This window comes from Bombus vancouverensis, chromosome 7 (assembly GCF_051014615.1).
Source record: "Bombus vancouverensis nearcticus chromosome 7, iyBomVanc1_principal, whole genome shotgun sequence".
In the NCBI taxonomy this organism is placed as follows: domain Eukaryota; kingdom Metazoa; phylum Arthropoda; class Insecta; order Hymenoptera; family Apidae; genus Bombus; species Bombus vancouverensis.
The window spans coordinates 17,735,338-17,758,098 of NC_134917.1; the positions used below are offsets into that span (position 1 = coordinate 17,735,338).

Here is a 22,761-nt window from a genome sequence, read left to right on the forward strand (position 1 = left end):
TTCCGTTAACGAACGCTCCTTCGTCGAACGAAGAAACGCGAGTTAGCACGCGTTAAATCTCGTTGGCGTCCCCTGCTGAAACTTTGCTCGTTGATAGAAAGAAAGTGGTCGCAAGTTGCCTGAGAAACGAACTCTGCAACTAGTCAGTCGGCAAATAGGCGAAGGAACGCGTTTGAAAGTTGTTGGTGACGCGATGTGAAACGAAGATATCTACGCGACGAAGGTTGAGACGCGTGGCAAGCTTGCGCGAGCTATCAGCGAAATTCTAGCGTCACGCAGATCAGGGATTACGTTCGTCCGCGCTTAGATCGCTTTGAACCATCGCGTATAAAATCCTACACCGCAGCGCGGGAAGAAAAAACAAGCGAATGCAAACGACGAGACTCTATAAAAGGGAAAATACACTGCTGCCTGTGTCGGCGTTGGCAGGATTTACGGAGGCACTTAAAACCGCCGCCATGTAGCTCTTTCCCGTTATTTTCTATATGGCCCTTCAAACGAAACGATTACTTTGAAACGCAACATCGAGTGCCGTTGTATCGCTCTTTTCAAAGGTAGCCAAAGCGTGCAGCCGAGCACTTTGATCGACGACAGGGACGCAAGCAATCGCAACGATTCCAGCGAACAAACGATGCATCACGGTTTCTCAAACTAATTCCGAGAGAATGCTTGAACGATGCGTTCCGAGATCGATCTTAAACCTTACGATACGCGTACACATCGGGCGATTTCTCGGTGTTGTGTGAAATACCGCGCCAACGAGCAATTTCATTTTCATCGTTAACGTTCCCATGCAACTCGCTTGTCCTTTCGCAGCGCTATATTTTTAACGATAAAGCGTTAAAAAAATTCTTCAGCAGAATATGGAGGAAAGCTTTTGGGAAAGTAGTTCAGTTTTAATCCTGTTAGCATAAGAGAGAGAAAGAAACATATACCCGAGGATATCATAAATTAGATCCTTTTCGCTATTACGAGTTTCACGGGTTAAAAAGGGATCCGCTACTTCGCAACGAACGCCAACAATGGACGTTCCTTGTATAATCATCGACGTTAACGAACGTCTATAAAAATACACGTATTTCGCACCAGAACCTTTACTTTTACCGTTAATTTCGCGGAATCGTTAATTTTATATTTCTACTCTCGCAAACGCTGCAAAATGCACAAATTGCAAAATTAATCGCGACGTGATAATTAATCGTGCTCGCCTGATAATTCGAAAAGATATCGCGCGAAACACACCAGTTTTACTTATTTCTTTGATAAACGATCGCAAACCGATAACGCGATAGCGACACGAATTTAACGTTAATCACGCGAGAACAAGCTTGCACGTCCTTGGTTGATCATCAGACGGATACAATATCCGTTCTTCTTACGCTAACGAGGATCTATTGTTGCAGGGAGCAGGCTCGACAACATGAATTCGAGCGGAGAATCAGGCGGCACGATGACCGAAGACTACGAGGTAACAGGCTGCGGCCTGCCGGAAGAGGAAACAGGATCAAACTTGCCAGTTTGGGAAGCCGCAGCCGCCTCTTTGGCGCTAGGCTTCCTCGTTCTCACCACGGTGCTCGGCAACGCGTTGGTGATCCTCAGTGTGTTCACCTACAGACCTCTGCGAATCGTTCAGAACTTCTTCATCGTCTCGTTGGCGGTCGCCGATCTCGCGGTCGCCATCTTAGTGATGCCTTTCAACGTCGCCTATCTTCTTCTGGGCAAGTGGATCTTCGGTATACACCTTTGTAAATTGTGGTTAACCTGCGACGTGCTCTGTTGCACCGCGAGCATACTGAATCTGTGCGCGATCGCGCTCGACCGTTACTGGGCGATCACCGATCCTATCAATTACGCGCAGAAACGAACGCTGAAGAGGGTTCTAGCGACGATAGCGGGCGTGTGGATATTGTCCGGTGCGATCAGTTCGCCGCCTTTGGCTGGTTGGAACGACTGGCCGGAAGAATTGGAGCCAGGGACACCCTGTCAGTTAACCAGAAGACAGGGCTACGTGATTTACTCGTCGTTAGGCTCGTTCTTTATTCCTCTGTTGTTGATGAGCCTGGTGTATCTCGAGATCTTCCTAGCGACGAGAAGAAGACTGAGAGAACGTGCCAGGCAAAGTAGAATAAACGCTGTGCAATCGACCAGACATCGCGAGGTAGACGACGCGGAAGAGTCTGTCAGTTCGGAAACTAACCATAACGAAAGATCGACGCCTCGATCGCACGCCAAACCATCGTTGATCGACGACGAACCGACCGAGGTAACGATAGGAGGTGGCGGCACCGTGACCACGTCCTCCTCCAGGAGGACGACCAGTGGCCGAGCACCGGCGACAACCACCACCGTGTATCAATTCATCGAGGAACGACAAAGAATCTCGTTGTCGAAGGAGAGACGAGCCGCGAGGACGCTGGGCGTGATCATGGGCGTTTTCGTCGTCTGCTGGCTACCGTTCTTCCTCATGTACGTGATCGTACCGTTCTGTCCGGCTTGTTGTCCATCGGACCGGATGGTCTACTTCATCACGTGGCTCGGTTACGTGAACAGCGCACTGAATCCGCTCATCTACACGATCTTCAATCTTGACTATAGAAGAGCGTTCAGAAGGCTGCTGCGCATTCGTTGAACCACGAGCCGGCTGCTTAGTTCTATTCCGAGACTGTGACAGACATTGTTGTTCGTTCTTGTTGCCGTTACGCTCGTCGAGTGCACCGCGAACGACAGCGAAACTTCGACCCGCTTGAGATTGGTCGTCGAGCAAGACGACCACAACCACGCGACCATCGCAGTTCCACTGCTGTTTTTGCGGACCGAGATCGAGGACGACGAAGGCGGATGCGCTGGTCGATCAGCCACGCTACCACGATCGTCGTTTCGCGCTTCGTTTCGCGCTTCGTTTCGCGCCACGAAACGGCATATGGCTTCGCGGTTCCGCGATGAGACGAGGTCATGGAAGAGTTTGAAGGAAAACGTGTTTCGCGTTTGCTGGGTGAAAATCTATCGGTACATAGCGCGGACGACGATGTATCGCGACGGCCGTGCGCAATTTACAGACGTTGGACGAATTTTCGGTGGCACGAACGTCGATTTTACCGGGACGAGATAACGAGAGCGAAGCAAACTGCGAGTTCCAATCGCGCGGCATAGATCAAGCGACCAAACGGCGAGCACGATAGTCTAATTTACCGGCGATATTCTCGCAAAAGGTCGTTTCGTTAAAGTTGTTCCATTAATTCTGTAAAGCGAGCGAGGGAACAAGGCGCGCGGATAAGGAATCTTAAGGAAATGAAATCTCCAAGCTGAATCGTGCCGCGATCGTTCCTTCCTTTCGTCGAGCGTCGTTACTTGGGTGCTTTAAGTCGTAGAACAAACTCGCAGCGGACCTTCGTTTCGCGAACAATCACAGCAGGAGAAGGTACAGATCGACGAATTCGATCCGTTTAACGCTCGTTCGATCGGTCGGTCGGGCTCGTCCAAACAGGTAGTCGATTCGGTCCGATGCATTGAATAGGCAACGTTTTCAAGTAGTACGAGTCGCGTAGAGATTCGACCGTTCCATTTTCTATCGAGCCTCGTAAAATATCGCTCGCCAGGGAACAGAAGAATTTCAAGATGCCCGTTGAATCGATGGGAATACGAGCCTTTCGAATTTCCTCTTCGCGCAGCTTTCCAGCTTTTTTCTCGCGATACTCGCGGATAAAGAGTTGAGATTCGTCTCGTATACGTTCTCGCCTCTTCTTTTCTCCAGTTCGATCGAGTTCTAAAATAATACGCGAGAGACGGTGGAAACGATGGATTGGGCGACGACGCGTCCATGAGAACCGAAACACGGCCACGGTGCGTTCTTCTCGTTTGCCGATCTCAAAGAGATTCGCGTTTACGAATAGGAATTTTCTACGAAATCGACCAAGACTCCGGTTAAGACGTTTAGAAGATAGAATATACGTTTCCTAGGGTGGTATACGCGCTCGTAATGTAACTCACTTACCGAATGAGATCGTGCACAAGGCGGATACAACCCGTTCGAGATTCTCTGGCGCTCTTTTAATAGCCAAAAGCGAGCGGGGATTAATTCGCGGAACAATAGACACGGTTACCTTCCTCTTGGCCGATGATCGTTCTCTTAAATAGCCCTCGTAAAAAGAACGTTTTGTTTAAAGTCAGCTGCTTCGCTTCGTCCGCGTTCGACCTTGCATTCTTCAAAGAATCTTCCGGACAAAGTGTCGCCGAGACTTCTAAATTCATGATCGGACAACCAGTTGGAAATATCTCGAGATTCGACGGTTGTAACGAAATCGAGGTTGGATTTTTGTTTATTTTTTAAACTACGTCTTTAATCAGATAAGCAATTTCAAGCTATCAAGCGCAGGCAATTCTTTGTATCGCTGATGGTTTGCTATTAATTTTGAAAGGAAGCGTTCGAAATCGTCGAACGGGTTAATTTTTGTACCGATAGAAAAATCTCGCACATATATCCGCAGAATCGAGAACGGGGTATGTGATGGACGAGTGGAGCTCGTTAGCCGGGTCGTTGTAACGAGATCAACGTGGTTGATTGTTGTCGATTTTTCTTGGAGCGTGGTCGAGGTTTCGAGGAAAAACTTTCACCGGAGCATCGATCCTCCCGGGAGGAGAAAAAGCGAAGAGTTTGGTATTTTCTTGGCAACGATAACGAGCGAGAGATGTCGCGCATTCTTAAATGCGCCGTAGACGTTACACACTCCGTTCGTTATTAATCGCAAGTGTTATGGTCGTGAATATCGATAACGAAGAATCCGAGTGCCAGAAGAAAACGGTTAGCGTTAAAAGAGAAGAAGGAAAAAGGTGAAAAAAGCGCGCTAAGGAAAGAAAGAGAACGCGTGCCGTCGGTTCGCTATCGACGAGGACGTCGACGATTCGACGCGATGTTACGTTCGTAACACATATAGATACACCAAAGGAAGGAATTACGCGACGCTAGTAGGAGAATGTTGCGACTGTCTGCGTGTGTCCGTGCATAAAAATTATATGTAAGTCGCCTGCACTCTTCTTTCCGCGAGCAGCGATAGCGAGCGCACGAATCGTGCACGAAACGGAAGCGCTCGTACGCTCGAAGAAAATCGAAAAAGTTGCCTCTTCGTGCCTCAACGTTCGCCGGTCCTTTAATTAAGTAAAAGCTCTGGCGTTCGTCGAGCGTGAAAAAGAAAGCCCTCGTATACTCGATACATATCGATGGTTCGGACAGTGAATAACGATATACGCGATCGTTTACCGAGCACAGCGATTCGTGGTATAATAATATAATGGCGCGCGCGAATCAGTTCGTTAATAGGACACGGGGAACAACGCGCGCCGCTGATGAAACACGGCATAACGTATCGTCGTATCGGCGAATGATTGAAGCGCGAGGAGTTAAATTAAAACGAGTCGTTACCGATCAACGAGGGAACAGGTGACACGTTTGCCGTCCCCTCGAGTGTCGCGCCAAATCGAATAAAGTAACGCGAAAGTTAAAAAGGTATAGAATGGAGGAAAAAAGATACAAAAAAAAAAAAAGAAAAAAGAGAAGAGAGAAAAACACATGGCAAAAAAGAAAAGTATTAGCGGGAGACGTATCGTAGGTTACTGGTGTGAAAGGAGATCGCGCGAAAGGCTGGTTAATTCAAAAAACTCGACCTCGTCACCAGGGCGCTCTATAATAAGGTTGTGATAAGGTTGTGAGAACACGTTCGTAGCCGTGCTACGGACGCTACAAGATTTTTAATTATTAGGATAGACAAATGAATATTACTTTATTCGTGGCACTGTCCAAACGCGGCACGAATTCCTATCCAAGAGTGAATTAAGCGCGACTTTTCAACAGTTTTAATTGGACGTTGAATCCGATCCCGGATCTGCGTTTCTTTAATCCTTTGCGTGGATTTCCCTACGTTCTCGTTTCTTGCTTCGCTCTCTTCGCTTTGTCCTCTCCGTGTCATCCAATCGTCGCCAAGGTTACGATCTTCTCTCCGTTCTCTCCCTCGCTTTTAAAAATCACAAATTTTTTCCTTTTCGTTCTCCGACTCTCTCTTCTTCTCCGTCTCGCGCTTTCTTTTCTTCTTTTTTTTATTTTATACGCGTTCGCCCTTTTTTTTTACGATAATAGATTCTCGTAACGCGACAGTGAATATTACGAGAAGCTGACTCGATTCCCAGCAAAGCTGGACTTCACATTCTCTCGAAGTGCTCGTAAAACGCAAGCTATATCGCTCCCCTTCCATCCCTGTTAAACTCGGAAACGACGAGTCAGACTCGGTTATCGCAAATTTTCTCCATTACCACTTTCACGTCGATCGCATACGTTCGAATCGTTGACCAGACGAAGAGCGAATTTCGCGAGCCACTGGTCACCAATGAGACCGTTGTTCCTTTGCTTTCTCTAATCAGCTATTCCGAGACAATTGCTCGCTGCTACGTTATTTCAACGAGATCGCCTTCTCTCTTCTCTGCTACCTCGTTTATGCAAGCTTTCGCGTTATCTTTTTAATACTAGAAATATTATCTCGCTTTTGATTCTCTTTTCCGACGGAATATTCGACGGTAGAGCAACACGTGTTACAACGCGTTCGCATTTGAAAACGACCGGCGATCAATGCGCGATACCCGCATCGTAAAAAAGAGCTATGGGAAATTTGTTCGCTGGTCGATCTTTCTATCGTTCGCTGTTCCATCGAAGAAGAACGAAAGAAATATGCCAAACGAGAGACGCGAGCAAAAACAAAAAAAACAAATAAAAAACATGAGAATTGAAAAAAAGTACATTTTGCACAGCGTCCGGAAAATCGTATTTCCTGACTGACTGATGCGTACGGGACATGTTTTATTTTTCACGGAAGGACGCGTTTTCACCGGTTATTTTTTCTTTTTTTTTTTTTTTTTCGATTGCACGAAACATTCGTTGCGCGAAATACACGCGTGCCATGAGCAAACGTGGCTAGAATTAGCGTAATTACGCGTTGTCGGGCAATTAGAAAATTGTTTCGAACAATATCTGCCCCTACCAATCGATTCGTTCTCGTCCGTTTCCATTTGTTCCTTCCTATCCTGACAGTTTGCGCGCCCTTTTACGCTTGTTTCACTGATAGTTCGCGACAGGTCCGACGAATGGTACACTCTCTTCACTGTCTTGTCGAACAACCGAACTGCACCCATAGAATTTCAAATTACTCGATCCCGTAATTCCTCTTCCTATTCGTTTTTCTTCGTCTGTCTTTGCCGAACGTTTCACCAGAATTATTCGATCGCGAAATCAATTTCGTTCCAACGTTTTCATTCCAGTGCTGTCGGCTAATTCGACGCAAACGGTGTGTTTCTTTCGTCGGTCGAAGGAATTAGACTCCGTCCCCTGAATGATACTTTCGATATTTATCGAAACTTGTTACGTACGTATATATACGTTCCAATTACTTTCTAGAATTCTACACGGACGTGCAATGTATCGTTTAGACGAGAGGCGATCGCCTTCCAGTGGGAAAGTGATCGACGTCGTAAGATTTTGCTCGTCGTAAGATCGTTCTTGGATAGGAAGTTCGCCAATGCGTAGAAATATTATTGTACTACATGATATATTACATTAAAGCATCGCATTTACTTATACATCGGTATCGGCAGATTGATTTTCGAGAGAACGTATCACGGATCGACGCGCAGGATAAATTCCTTCGTCCATTTCTCTTTCTTCTATATCTCTTTTCACCATCGACCTCTTTCCTCTTTGCCGATCGTATGCTTTGCAAAAATCGACCAGCATACGGATATTTTTAAGAAATTCTGTCCGACTCGCGGCTTTTTTCCGCGACTGTTTTTTATACGTTCGCCACACGAAAAGAAACTGCAAATTGATCCGCGATATTCCATGACGATCTTATACATATATATATACATATAAATTATTACGTAAAATTGGGCCTGGTCGCCCGATCGAGACAAACACTACGCTAGATACGTATAACATATACATAAATATATTATATATATATATATATAAACATCTAGTTATTAAACTAATACTCCATTGGTTGTGATTTACAAGTATAGCAATACGGCTCGAGTCCGGCGAACCGATTCGCGCCATGGAGCTTCTCTCTCCGAACGAATTTATTACATTAAACGCGTGTCCCGGTGGAGCGAATGTTTCGAGGATGTTTAACGTCGAGCGTAATTTTACAGACTTGTCTCCTAATTTAAGCCCGTGTTCGCAGTTTAAAAGTAGCCAGTAAACCATCCAAGTAATTTAAGACTACGCCCGCGTCGTTTAACGATAGCCATTCGTCTCGTACGTTTTGCGCATTTGTCGCTTGTAAATCCGTTACAACGGAAAATAGAAAAATTCGTACGCTTGAAAAGCATGCACACCGTTCGTTATACCGTAGATAACATTATACCCGAAACATCGTGCGACAAACGCGTACTCTGAATCAACGGATTTTTATCTGGCCTGCCGATGTTAATTAAATATTCAAGCGAGGACACGCTGATGAAATAAAATCGTTGACGAAGTTAGCCCACCCTACCGCCGCATTTCAAGCGTGTTCGTTTGCATATAAAAATTTGAAAAATACCTCGAAACGTGGCTCTTGCTCTTTCGATCACCGTTCTCCCGCGACAAGCTTGCTTCGTAATCCGCTTGATAAATTCTCGTAAACCCGTTCGTCGCGGCTCGATTGTCGCGCACGAGCACGAGATCGTTGGCAAATGTTTCTGGCAAACGGAGAATTTTCATTCAGCCAGCGACCGATCGACCATCGGGTCCTTCGAACGCGTTTACCGAACAATCGGCAATCTCTGCGTACGCGCGTGCTTCGATCAATGTCACTACCGCGAAAGTTTTAACCAACTTGAACGATTACATTCGTCGATACGAATAAACAATGAACTTCGATCGTACGACGAGTCGCATCTAGTTTTATTTGACACGAAGAACAGAGGAGAAAAGGCTCCGATCGCGCCCCGGAAGCACGGACCATCGAGCGTTCATGCGAGCCTGCCGCTTGAGTGTGTAAATATTTAAACAATATCGGCGAAGAAGATACAAAAAAAAATGCATTCGTGTACGTGTACGACTAGTATGTGGAGCGTAGCGTGAATGATAAATCGATGGAAGCGATCGTCGATCGTCTTCTCGAATGTGGGAAACCTTGTTAAACCGGAAGCGAAAAAATCACTGTCGATGCATCGGAGGACGCACGGAATTTCCACGCGGATCCAGCGTGGCAATTTTTTAAACGTTTCGCGTATACTCGATCTTCGTTATTGGCGCGCATTCGCGACTTTGAAAAAGTAGTAGAAACAGAATAAAGCGAAAGGAAAAAGCTGAGCAGAGACACACAGAGTGGGAATTTTCAAGCTCGTACGAGATTCGTTACTTTCGGACCGAATACGCCTCTCTGTGTCATCCACGAAGCCCCAATATCGCAAAGTGCCCTTCGCGGTGAATCACTTTAATTATTTTCAAGCCGGAAGTCCCGCGTATCTAATTTCCATATTTCGTATTTCGCGTTTCACGTGGATTAACCCTGCACCACCACCATCGCCGTAGTGGCGTATAGACAGCTCGACTATACGGTTCTCGTCCAATTTCACGACCTTTAAGCTTCGTTTGGATGCGCGATCCTTGAACAAACACGCGAAATGCGTCAGATCTAACCGGATTTGCTAGAAAACTTCGTTCACAGTCTCTTTCCTTTATATCTCTTTTTTCTTTTTTTTTTTTAACACAGACGTCCAACTTACTTTCTCTCCGGTTAAATTCCATCGAACAACAATTATTTCGTCAATAGCTGTCTTATTTATTCGCGCGATTCTTCGTTACTCGCGTATTGCTCGTTCCTATTTCATAGAAAATGGTGCGACTAATCATTTCTGCTACATCTCTGCATCGGTATATTCGTACTCGTAATTATTCCGAGAATAAACGCGTTACATTTCCATAGCGATATTTTTAATCGCTGAAATACGCAAGGTTTAATTACACGGAAATTATGCGCGACAATTTTTTTAAAAGATCGTACGTGGATAATAGGGGGAAAAAAATAGGCGAAACACCGTTTGTTATCGTTGTCCATTGCGAACGGTTCTTGACTCGGAATTTTCGTGCGTCCGGCGTGTGAATGGAAAATGAGAAAGAAATAAAAAAGATACGGAACAAAAAATATGTATATATATACACAAACTCACACGCACACACACGCATACCAGTATATACCAGTAAAATGTGGAAACCCTTTTCGGATGTGATTAATCTCCTGAAAGCACCCCCCCCTCCCCATTCTCCTAAGCACGCGCTCGTCTATGTACATAGTCGAATGATTGTATGAAAAATCAAAAGTAAAGGTATCCCTGCAGTTGAGGCAGCTTTTCGGTCGCTGAATAAAACGAGGCTGCGCTTTATGCCAGCGGCAGAAAGTTTGCGACTTTTGCGGTGTTTGTGCATGGTACACGGAATCTCAGTGGCTAAAGTAAACGGCCAACGAGTTTGTTCCACTCTTTCGCTATGTTTCTCCACGGGGCGTTACAAATAAGTCGTATTTTATATCCTTCGTCGAACCGGGCCGAAAGTAACACGTGTCCTAAATGGTTTTACTTTCGATCGACCGAAGTACGCATCCGGACCCTTGGGTCGATTCACGGGAACGGTGGTACGTGAGTTTCGTCAAACAAGTACCCAAACGCTTCCTTTGGTCGGTTTAATAAAACGCGTCCCAAAACTTTCGACCGGAGCGCGTACTCGCAATTTGATTCCAGCGTAATATCTTAACGAAAATACAGGGTGGCTGGTAACTGGTGGTACAAGCGGGAAGGGGATGATTCTACGCGAAAAAAGAAGTCGAATATATGGAATAAAAATTTTTCGTTCCAGGCCTTGTTTTCGAGAAAATCGACTTTGAATTTTCGCTCGGTACGCGTCCACTTTATCGCGTCTCGTTATAACGGATCTCACTGTAGATCGTTGTCTCGATTGACGTTATTTTTAAAATTTTTAAATTTTTATTCTATACTTTCGACTTCTTTTTTCGCGTAGAATCACCCCCTTTCCGCTTGTACCACCAGTTACCAACCACCCTGTATATCACGCGAAAAAACGGGCGGACACTCTCGAATTGCAGCGTATGTTAACACCGACGATATCCCTCGACGAATACCAATAATTACGAATCCGATGGTCAACCGAGTTTCAACAGGATGCGCGTGTTATTTGATAATTTGCGTGCGCGTAATAATCGCGTCACAAAAACCATAAATCGTAATTGGCAGCGTTTGGAAACAAGGCGGCATTGGTGCGGCCGTTAATAATCTCGAATAATCGAATAATCTCATAGCATCAGGGAAAAAGCAATCTTATCGGATAGCGGCGATAAAAATGCGATTCGATAAACATTCCTACCACATCATCGAGCGTCCGCTCGCTCGTACGTGACAATGGCTGATCGATATATCCCGAGCTCGCTCTAATCTGCCATAGTGAGATTTCACGGCATACCCGACACTTTAACGCGCAATTTTACTCGAGCCTCGGGAATCGCGTTTTCACGGATCTCGCGCGACGCTCGCTGAATCGGCCGACAAATCGGCCGGCGGAATTATGGCGCCCTTCGGTTTGCCGCGGTTGCGTTTTTCATCGCCGGCAGTCGCGTGTTCGTTGGCAACCGCGTTCAAATTTTTCCTTTGTAACGGAAATAAAGGAAACCGAAATCGTCCTATCGCGTCGAACTCGTGGCCGACAAAGCCGCCAGGTTACGAGTTAGTTGGAATACCATTCTTGGTCCTAGAATTTCAATTAAGGAACACTATTCCACGTATTTGTACGCTTGCAGTTTCTCCGGCCGCTTTACGTTACGAGAATTTTCACGTGCAGTCAAATTTCATAACTCGGGTATTTTACGATTAATTGGAACGGAGTAATCTGTTGCACCGCCAGTACGCTAGGTGGCAATGATACAGCGCGATCGTAAATTAAAAGCTTAAAGAGGAACGATTATCGATGCCACCATCGTTACGAAGCTTGGAAAAATGAAATTAAGATCGCAAGTAGAAATTACGCGCGAACGTTCTTTTATTAAACCTGTAGGATATTACGTTTCCGTCGCCTCTTGTTTGATAACCGGTACTTTGAATAGCTTCAAAATCGCCGCGTATATTTTCGAAGAGAAACTGCATATCCTTATTCGCCGAAAAATGTCTCCGATCGCGCGTTTACGCGTTTTGACTCTCTCGCAGAGACTTTGTCTCTCTGCCTCGTTTCACGATATCTCGTTTCCACTTACACAGTTTTCTAAACGAAACGATACTCGAGTGGTATGTGAATTTTAATTCGATATCTCGTCGAGAAAGAAAAGAAAGTGCAAGTATAAATTATTCGTATGGAAATTTGTCGTCAAAGGTCAACTACTTTTGATACGTAAATCGTTTACGAATTTATAGAAAAAGGTTGCGTTCGCGTGTGCTCGTAAATCAATCATCCCTTCCATCCAACTTGTTGAGTAGCACGAACCCGATAACTCGCAGAACCAGCGTTTCACTCCTTTCGGCAAATGACTCTGTTTGCTGGTAATCAAACGAGTCGGTTGAAAAAGCATTGGAACGACGAAGCTTACGGCGTACGACTTTGGCGCAAGGAAACTTATCGATTCGTTTCTGGCCCTCTTTCATCCTACTCTGGAAACGCATTAATTCGTGAAAATTTGATTTCGTTTATTTCGTTTATTTCGACATCGCCTTCGTTAAAATTTCACCTGGCCGACTTTGCACTCGTAGGAATTTTATCTCGCCGACTTTGTGTCCTCATCGAAATTTCATCTCGTCCACTTTGCCATGGTCTGGCATGCGCGCCACAATTAACCGAGATACAAGATTAACTCGGAGCAACGAACATTTTTTAAAACGCCAGTGCCAATATTTGTGACGTTCTAACCGAGTCCAGCCACGGCTTAGTCGATCCGCCTTGTTTGCTCTGCTCCGTTTCCTGGCCGAGCCCTTCCCTTTCCAGAAGCTGGAAAATTCATTTTCCGCCGCGACTATTTTTATACGCAACGTCGCTGTGTACACGCGCCAGATATATCTACCGCTGGAAACGCCGAAGCGAGAGAAAAGGACGAAGCAGGGGGAAATAAAATGAACGACGCGGGAAAACGCAGTCGAAATATGCATGTAGATGACCAGAGGCAGGTTCAATGAAAAATACATGAGTGGCCTCCGAGGGAACTTCGTTACCGAGGTAAGTTGTAAAATCCACGCCAGCCGAGTGCCTATTAACGTCTCTGATTAATGTTTTATGCATAGCGTTTTTTCGCCCAGCTCTTCGAACGAATATCGCTTCCGTCCATCCCAACGACCGAAAACCGTCCAATTTGATTTCTTCTCTTTGAATCGTCGTAATATCCAGCACCGATCTCCTCCTTTGGAAATCAGCCTCGTCCCGAGGATTAAAGCGACGTTCGCACGTTTCGATATTTAGTCGAACGCGTTTGTCACGCGTCTGCTTCTTCCGTGAGATCCACAGCCCGTAGCTTCGCGCATACACGTGGCGTTTCTGCATAATGCACAAAGTACACGAAGACGTTTCAGCTTGCTCCCCGGAGTGCACGCGAGCCTTTGCAATTCCGCAAGATAATTGCAGATGCCGGTTCACTCTCCCGGTGGACGAACAAACGCGGTGTTGTTCGTCGCGAAGGGCCCCCGAGGAAGCTGAAAGTAGCAGCCGGCTATTTCTGACCTCTGCCCTTAACATTAGTCGAGAAGAAACTCGTAACACCTTAGCTGCTTTCACGTGGGCGAAAGAGGCGGCGCAAGTACAAACGAGCAACTGGCGCGAAAAATGTTGCGATTCGCGATATCCGAAAATTTCGCAGACGTCGATCATCGTACGACGAGAACGTAGCGCACGATCGGCAGAATCGCGACTATCGGCCATCGGACCATCGTATTTCTCGGCTCGATCATCCAGCCGAGGGTGCACGTGCAACTCGCGATACGGAGACCAAGGCGCACTTTTCCGCTGTCATCTTCGCGCACCCTGGCTTCCGTAATGAAACGTCCCCCTTTGACATCACGAGATCTAGGTAAGTGCTCTTTCGTCTTCGTTCTCGGCGTCGATCGTTGTCACAACGCCCGTTGAAAGTATCCTGACTACGAGTCACTGTACCGAATACCGCACAGCTCGGTAATAACAGCATATAGACCAGTTATAACTCGATCTTCACCCTCTTTTGCGCTATTTTTCTTTCTTTTCTCTTCTTGCACCAATATAGAGACACGTCGATCTCGTTGATTATTTCGTCAAGTTACGAAGCGATATTTCGGTTTCTAAGATACTTTGTTACGTCTTGTGCAGTGTGCGTTTTTTAAATATACGGGGTATCGCAAAATACGTGAAAGATTTCTATAGGGTGGATTTTAGATAAGGAAACCGTGAAGAAGATTCAGGTGCAGGTACGTCGTTCGAAGCTTATCGACGAATCGGCTGACCGATCTTCCACTTTATCCGACTCACGTCTCGCTCGTCTTTCTCACTCTACGATTCGTAAACCGAAAGAAACGACACACGCTACGAATAAGATCTCTACTGTTGTATTAGAAGCATCGATGAAATTGTTCAATCGATGGAACTGAAATGGAGGAACAAACCTCGCGAACGACATTTCTCTACAAATAGTTTCTTCGTTACGTTCATACGTGTAACACGATCCGATCGATATCTCGTAGACGTACGTACGAGACAGTCGTTTGAGAATACAGCAGCTTAGTTCGCGCACAAATGCGTCCAGTTGAGAACCGCTACGAAATGACAATACATTACCGATACGATAGCGAATTAACGGACAAAAGTAGCGGATAAACCAGGGTTTATCTGGATATCGGGCTCGAGAGGACCGCGACGTGCGAAGCGTGCAAGAATCGATCGATCGATGATAGCGGTTTATTAAATTTTTCGGTGCGTGTAGATGGTCGCTCTATCGTTGATCTCGTATCTCGTTTGAAACTGATAACCGGTAGCCTAATATCCATGAAAGCTGCAATTATCGCGTAATACCGTTATATTACAACGATTGAACGACGCGTCACGTTTTAAAGATAAACCACCGCGATGTTTTTCACCGTAGAATTTTCTGAAATTCGATTTTCTCGGTCCATCGATTTGCATGTAAATTGATGCGAGAATGCAGGGTGCTTGTATCCGTGTATCGTTCCTTGAGGCACGAATAGAACAACGAACCACCACGTTGCAACTGATTGCACGCTCGTAAATCGTTACGACCATGTTGGAAACTAGGAAACGTTCGGTGGATCGTCAATTATCGTCCACTGGTATTATTAAATACTTGACATTCATAGGGTCGTACGACGGTGTATCAAGAATGTTCGATCGAAAATTATACCACCTGACCGTTCCACTCACCGTACACCACCCACTCGAACGACAGATTGTATTTCGATCGCTTATGGTTAGTTCTAGTCTACTCTAATGGGTCCGCCACGAAATAACTATTGTACGACCGTTCTAGGACTTCACTAGCGGTCCATTAATCATTTTCAATGGACTCGTGGGTTATCCGAATGTTAAAATTCTTCGCGAAATTCTCCACGATTCCGGTAAATGAGAAATTTCTTTCTATCCGGTGAAAGATCGGTGCAACGGCCTTCGTGCGCAAAAAATTAAAGTTTATGTGTGTATTATTGCGATAATTGTTACTGGCAATAAGCACGCTATGGTCGTACCGATATTCTCTCGAATGTAACGTTTCAGAGCCGACGTAGTTTCCGCTGGGATTATGTAACTTTCATAAATCGTAGCAGATAAGCTGGAATAAGGAAACGGAATTTCTCTAAATGAAACATTCCCCCGATAGAAAATTGAACCGCGTAGCCATCGGTGTATCTCCAGCTTGAAAGTAAATTGTAGCGGGAATTTGACGAACCGCGTTACAAAAGTGAATATTTGAAAATTGAAAAATTCAAAGCCTGAGTGTATTTTCGACCAATCGCGGGGAGAGACGTCAACGGGAGTCGTAAATTCCCGTTACGATTATGATAATCGACATCACGAGTCGGTCGATCCCCTGATTTCCGTTAAGATAATAGGAGTGATTCAGTTAGCATAACACTGTGATTCACAGAATTATAAGTTATGTATTTCCAACACTTAAGTTACACTGTTGAGTAGATATAATTCCTAGATGACACTTTGTCGCACGAAGATAAGGTAGATATGCACAATGGAGCAAGGCTCTTGGAGTTGAACTTAGTATGTTAGTGGACGTAACATTAGAGGATACTTAATAGAGCAAGTGAATGTTCGGTAATCCCGAGAACCGACTTGGATAGTTGATGTGAGTTACACTTAGACGTTGACTTTTCCAGCGGTGTAAAAGAAGTAAGTTACAGTGCCGATGCTGTGTCGGGGGAAAGCTAGCGATGGGTGTGTCTAGCGCACGGGACCATCGAATTTGTTCGTGACATTTTGGCCAGGAAAGCGAGGGCGGTATACCTTGCTTCTGATTGGATAAACGAAGGTTGGTGGACTAGGAAGGTCTTAGCCGTCCTCGACAGAAAGTTGCTAGTAGGAAGCATCGTACGCGAGAAAAACTAACTTTCCCTTGTCGAGCCGTAGTAGACAATACTTTTTAGAAAGTGATTTAGAAAAAAGATATTTGTTCTGTCTGAGGGACCTTAGCTAGCAAATTACTGGGATTTACGACGAGTCCTTAAGACTATCGAGAGTACGCAGTAAGGATGAGCGGATATCTGGTTCCCGTCTGGCCCGCGGTGTGTGGCCTGGTCTAAGTAGAGTGTCGCTCGACGTAACACCGAGATTGAAAATTGAGCGATTTAATTACTCGCGAAGATCAACGAGACGCGTTTCTCTCGACGCGAACCGCAAATTCGCCGCAAAATCCTTGAAACATCGTCGGTGGCGATCATAAATCGCACGAACTTGATTCCGAACACATAAAAACCAACTGCAATAGTCATCAATTTTTACGTTCCATCCTTACGAGATCTCTGTAATTCGTTTTCCCCTTTTTCACTTTATTCTCCAATTTCTTCGAAAGTTCCTGGAAATAATTCTTCTTATCGGACAGAAGAAAAAAATCCAGCGTTCAAATTGCAGCTAATTTTCTCACGATAAGTAACTGGCCGATAATCGAGTTGGCTTCGATCGCGTACACGGTGCTTCTCGAGGTCGGTGTATCGCGTGCAAAAATCGGTCAAGCGACCGACGCTGGTCTCGCAACCGAAAGCTAAGCTCTCGCTTCGTTTCATTTGTTTTCGTCCATCGGTCGCAACGGCCGTGATCCACTCGATTTTTCCTATCGACGCAGCTTGTCTCTTCGTTCCCTTTCGATAGTTTCTCGTCGAAATGCTCGATCGCCGATCGTCTCGCATTGCCGCGAACAGAGTAATCGTCGCGTACGACGTTGAGTCACCGCGAAAAATTTGCATGTCACGCGTCGCGTGCCGTCACCTCTCGTTATCTCGTAATTGACCAGTCGATCGTTAGTTTCCTCTCGTCACGTGTACATACATACTCACGTGTATCGTTGAAACTTTCATTTTAACGTGTTATCGATATCTTTGTGACTGGAAATCGTGACCACTTGCGACGCACCGTTCAACGAAATTGATTCTTTTCTTTTTTTTTTTTTTTTTTCTGGAAATCGTTCAAACGATCGATGGGAATGATTTGAATTTTAGTCAAGGATAAAGAAAAGAACAACGGGCAAAGTTAGTCGATCGATGTACATGTTAATCGAAAATATCGGGATTTACGTATGCCTTGGCTACGTTACAACGCGATACGCGAAACTGATGAACAAACAAAAGCGGCAAAAGGTAACAACCATTTTCCTCTGATTAACATTTACTTTTTTCGTTGCTCTGTTTGTTACATAGTTTGAAAAAATACTGCTGTGCATTCACGGAAGCGCGCACACACACGCGTACAGAACATCGTGAAAAACGTGCAAATACGCCATGTTATTGTCATTTCTCTGTTTTTATTTATTTTCTACGAGAAGTGAATCGCGTTGTCGCATAGAGGCCTACCTTTTTTATTCTTCTATTTAACTGATAGCAATACCAGCAATAATAAAGGCAGAGTATTAGAACAGCGAGCGATATACCGAGAAGGATTAGCAAGAATGTAACAGCCAAATTGTCGACGTCGAAGCCCGCGTTAAAATCCTTGTCAGCCGGGCAATTCGCTCTCGAAGGATTTTCGTCCCACCATTTCTTCTCCAGAGCGTTTAATCTCCGTTCAATTGCCAGCTTGGTAATCCTTTAATTAAACATTTATCGTTACGCACTAAATGGAGCTTCAAACGAACGAGCTAATGGCAGTCGTTTTCTTCCACTTCGAGATTATATCATGGCAATATCGTTAACCAGGAAACGCGTAGTTAAATTTTATGACTACCAGAGACTAGGATTTGATCGTTGCAATATCGTAGGAAACCGAGCAGAACAAGGAAACGAATCGATTTGGACTCACGCGTCATTGAGCTTCGTTCTCAAAGGAGAGTCCCTCTGTACCGCAAAAGCGAACGGTTTCTTGCCAAACTCTTGCCCGATCTGTCTGAAGTCGCAGTTCGTCAACGTCAGATATTTTACGGTTATAGCTTCCGCTATAAAGGCGAACTCGTAAGTGTGGTTTGCTTCCCGCACCATTTTCACCGCTTCTTCCACGCTCCGAACAAATCCCGTGTCCTTCATCGCAAGATACATCTTCGTGAACTTGTCCTCGAACGGATAATCCCACACGGCATAATCGGATCTGTTTGCTTCTGGTGTATTCTCGTCTAACGCCATACGTCTCCAGTTCCTATATATATGGCAATTTTCGTTTTATCATTGTGCAAGAATCGTTCGAATCGATGCTAACCCTGCTGCGTTACTTTGCTTGCATCTTTGCAACGCCAGATAATACTTGAAACTCGAACAAGATGCGAAAACAGCGTTGCATCGCTCGTTTCGATTCTACATGGAAGCGTTAAAAATCTTTGTTCGTCGAAACGAGAGCAAGATCGGAGTTTAAAAATTCGAGGATCGCGGCAGGGTTAAGCGTAACTAGTCTAGAAGCAAGAAGCTTTCTTCGCCGGGCCATAAGAAAGCAGTGACTATATGGTAAATGAATAATTAATTATCATCATGGGATGAATAATTTCAGTCCCGAAAGAGGATTCATTTTTTAAGTGGAAAATGGCACTGAAAGTCAAGAGCGTCTTACGTGTAGAACCATTCCTCCATCCTTGTCATTGCTAAGAAATATTTGAAAGCCGAGGAATTGGCCACAGTGGAATACCGAACTCGATACTGCTTTCTAAGGTCGTCCATTGACTCGATGTTTCTCTGCAACCGTTCTAGAGTTTCATAGGCCGCGAGATTGGCAGAGTAAGCGGCGACCATGACGAAGCCAAACAGCCACCAGGTCCCGGCCACTATTTTCCCTGATAAATTTTTGGGCATTTCTCCTCCTCCGTGGGGAGTGATTGACGTGAACGCGAACCAGAAACACTCCTTCAACGAGGAGAATCGATCGTCCGCCTCGTTCCGATACTTTGGCCGATTGTTCCGGTAGCTAAAGGGCGAGTACCTCTCCAGACTATATAATAGAAATATCGTGAAGAGGAAAGCGAACGCAAAACCTATCCAGACATCGATCTCCAAGATCATTAGGAACCTGAGGAACGGGACTTGCCTCCTTTTCTTCAGCATCATTATCGTGAAACCGCTTGGTCTTTGGTACGGAACAGCGAAGTCGACTACCTGGGTATCATACCATTATACCACTAACTTTTACCAACTTTTTATCATCGAGAAGTTCGATCATCGGTTACTGGTTAGCTTACTGGTAAAGCGATTGGAATTAAACAATTTTAAAAGCGAAGTAAAAGTAATAGAATAATAATTTCAAGATAACTGCTTATTCGACGCAATGTGGTTTTCTCAAACTTTGCCTCTCGCTTAAAACTTTTCAGAGATTCTCTCTCTCTCTCTCTCTCTCTCTCTCTCTCTCTTTTCGATCATACCGCATTCTTAAAGATCTCACACGAAGAAATTTCCACGTGCATTCTCCAAATCGCTTTTTAGTCGCTGCCAATATTCCGACGTAAACATTCGAACTGTAGTATCGTGGACGAGGATGGACCTAGAGGTGTGTCGTGCGAATTGTAAACGAGCGATTGCCGAGCGTGTGCACGATGGGGCTTAAACAAAAGATATCAGACAAAAGACAAAGGGTTGCTAAGAGACATAAACGAATTAACGGCAGTATGAGTCGAGAAGCCAGAGAGTGCGGATTGCGTTGTCGAGATAGCGTTGACGAGAGTTGTTGATTAATTACAATACGTTGTTACGATTAGTTCGTGTTAAATAATCATTGTTTTCTGTTCAATTCATTTGTCATTAATAAACTAATTATTATTATATTTACGATACTACAGAACGATTTTGAAACGCTCATCATCCACGAGGAATTCCCATTCCGCCATCGCCATATAAAATAGATATATCAAATATGCGTCTATGTATCAATTGATCGTTCCGGGCGTTTCGTTCGTCGCTCAGGGCACGAAAAGAAATTTGATATTCTTTTTACGACGCAGTAAGGATCGATAAATACCTGAGCCCTGCTGGATGTGATCCATATGGGTCCGACAGCGATATCCGACATATTGCTCGTTAACTCGTAGATCATACCGTTCCAAAGCCCAGTCTTCGGATCCAAATCCCCGTATTTTTCGTCGAAAGACTTTCTGATCGTGTAATCGAAACCCGCCAACGATCCAATGTCGTTCAGAAGATCGATGCAATATCCGTAAAAAGTGCCACTGGTATTATTGTACATGACATACGGTGGAGCGATTCCCGTTACCGCTCGATAGATCGGTCTGCTTCCGATGGTCATTTCTTACTTTTATCTACTTTTCTCTTGGCTTGGTTGCAGTTTTATGGCCGCGAGATACAGGCACCTATCTAATTTTGCAGAAAGATCGAGCGATGTTCACCCCTTTCGTTCTATAACCTCGTGAAAATCTTACGCTCTATCGCGGTTATATTCGGCTATCTGTTAGCGAAACGTTGCTTTCGATCGTAGAATAAAAGGTATTTTATAAGATGCTGAGGGAAAGAACAGTTGAGAGATCGATGGACTCACGGTAGAATAGAATTTTCAGTGTAAAATCTATCGAATTCCTCTCATATTCAAATTTTCGCGTCTTTCAAACAGGCAAACAAACGTAGTAAAGGAAAGTGTAAGAGCTTAAAGGCTAGTAGTAGTAACTGGTCGCATATCCGGCACGTCTGACCAGTCGCCAACTTGTTCTACTTACACGCGACTACTGACACGCTTTCTCCGAAATAATCAACAGGCTAAATAAAGGATAGTCGATAGTACGGTAAGCACGGACACGTATCTGATACGATCTCTGTCTATAATTGGAATTGTTACATTCAATTTGCAGAGCACGCCAGAGTATTAACAACGAAAACGCAAATGACAAAGTTCGGAGAAGTGGATTCGAGTGTCCGTTTCCGGGTCGAAACCGAGGCTTCCGTAAATTTGTTCGTGTCGTCGAGACGTCTTAGATTGTCAAATCCCTGTACTTAAGGCGCTATTAATCTTCGTAGCTCGGAAACCTGACACTGTACACGTACTCTGATCGCAATCGTGGACGACGAGCGACATCATAAATTTCGTGGTTAAAGCCGGTGTGCCGCGGTTTCGAGTAATTAATGCAACCGGTGATGGACGCGCGGATAAATCTGTCCTTGGTAAGCTTTCGCCTTAGCCTTTTCGAAAAGTCTAGCCAAATATTTATACACCCTTAAATCCGTACGAATCGAAATTGAACAATTCGGAACGAGAATTAATTGCGTTTATATTCGTCGCAATTATATTACTTAATTATAGGTAACTATTTACAACCCTTGGAGATCGAATCAGCGATCAAACGTGTAATTTCGTAGTTGGATAATTCAAGGTGTTTCGCGTAATAACGGGAATAGAAACACGTGACAGAACGATGTACGATATCTTAATAATTAATTACGTACAGAGCTCGTTCACGTTACTCAGTTTTAATAAAAAAAAAAAAAAAAAAAAATAGAAAAAACGAAAAACATCGAAGAGTATTTACTGGTGTTAATTCGATGGCCAGGAATCGTATAGATGGAAACAGAATATAACAAACGTTGGAATTCAGGGAAATTGGAACGTATCTCTGAGCGATCGGTCGAGTGGTAAATCTCGAGAGAAATAAGGGTGGCAAGAGTCGCGTACCGTGCGATATAATTACGAATCTCATCGAGCCGCAAGCCAGATGACGATATCTATGGATCGGTTATTAATTCGTCGGCAACCTTTTGGCAGAACCGATATCGAAATCGTGAATTTATTGCCGGTGGCAGCGTGCTACAACAAAGGCAGGCCAATTCGGCTTTGCCAGGAGAATTAACGACGTAAATTTATCGTCGTTGCAGCCGCGGTTAGATTCGCTTTCACTCCCCCCCTACCCCTGCTCCCTTTTTTTTACCGCCCCGAAATATCGTCATATTTGCGCGCGGTCCACGTTCCCGCGATTAATAACCCGAAAAACCACCGCGGCCCTCGAAAATTGGATTATGAATTTCCATCCCTGGGAAAGGAGAAAAGCTGGAAAAAGGCAAGGGAGGCCGATAGAAGAGCGCGGCGGTATAACGAGGACGAAACGAAAAAGCGTGGAGAACGCGATCGCCAAGCGAACT

The 22,761-nt window shown here is 44.9% G+C and overlaps 2 protein-coding genes across 2 annotated transcripts in view; one reads left to right on the top strand and one right to left on the bottom strand.

Annotated features, from left to right (window-relative positions):
- Positions 1 to 10,246, top strand: part of Oct-TyrR (Octopamine-Tyramine receptor) — a 61,582-nt gene extending 51,336 nt beyond the window's left edge. Inside the window, exon 3 of the mRNA XM_033328017.2 lies at positions 1,404 to 10,246. Within this exon, the coding sequence (XP_033183908.1) occupies positions 1,421 to 2,629 (1,209 nt within the window). The 5' untranslated portion in view covers positions 1,404 to 1,420 and the 3' untranslated portion in view covers positions 2,630 to 10,246. The remainder of the gene's footprint in view (positions 1 to 1,403) is intronic.
- Positions 10,247 to 17,271: 7,025 nt separating this feature from the next.
- On the bottom strand, positions 17,272 to 20,931 carry LOC117154810 (ionotropic receptor 25a-like). Its single transcript, XM_033330112.2, has 4 exons — positions 20,639 to 20,931; positions 19,244 to 19,782; positions 18,509 to 18,838; positions 17,272 to 18,295 (listed from the first exon to the last, which is right to left on the bottom strand). The coding sequence occupies exons 1-4, from the start codon at positions 20,921 to 20,923 to the stop codon at positions 18,019 to 18,021; spliced, it is 1,431 nt and encodes a 476-aa protein (XP_033186003.2). The 5' UTR covers positions 20,924 to 20,931; the 3' UTR covers positions 17,272 to 18,018.
- Positions 20,932 to 22,761: the final 1,830 nt, after the last annotated feature.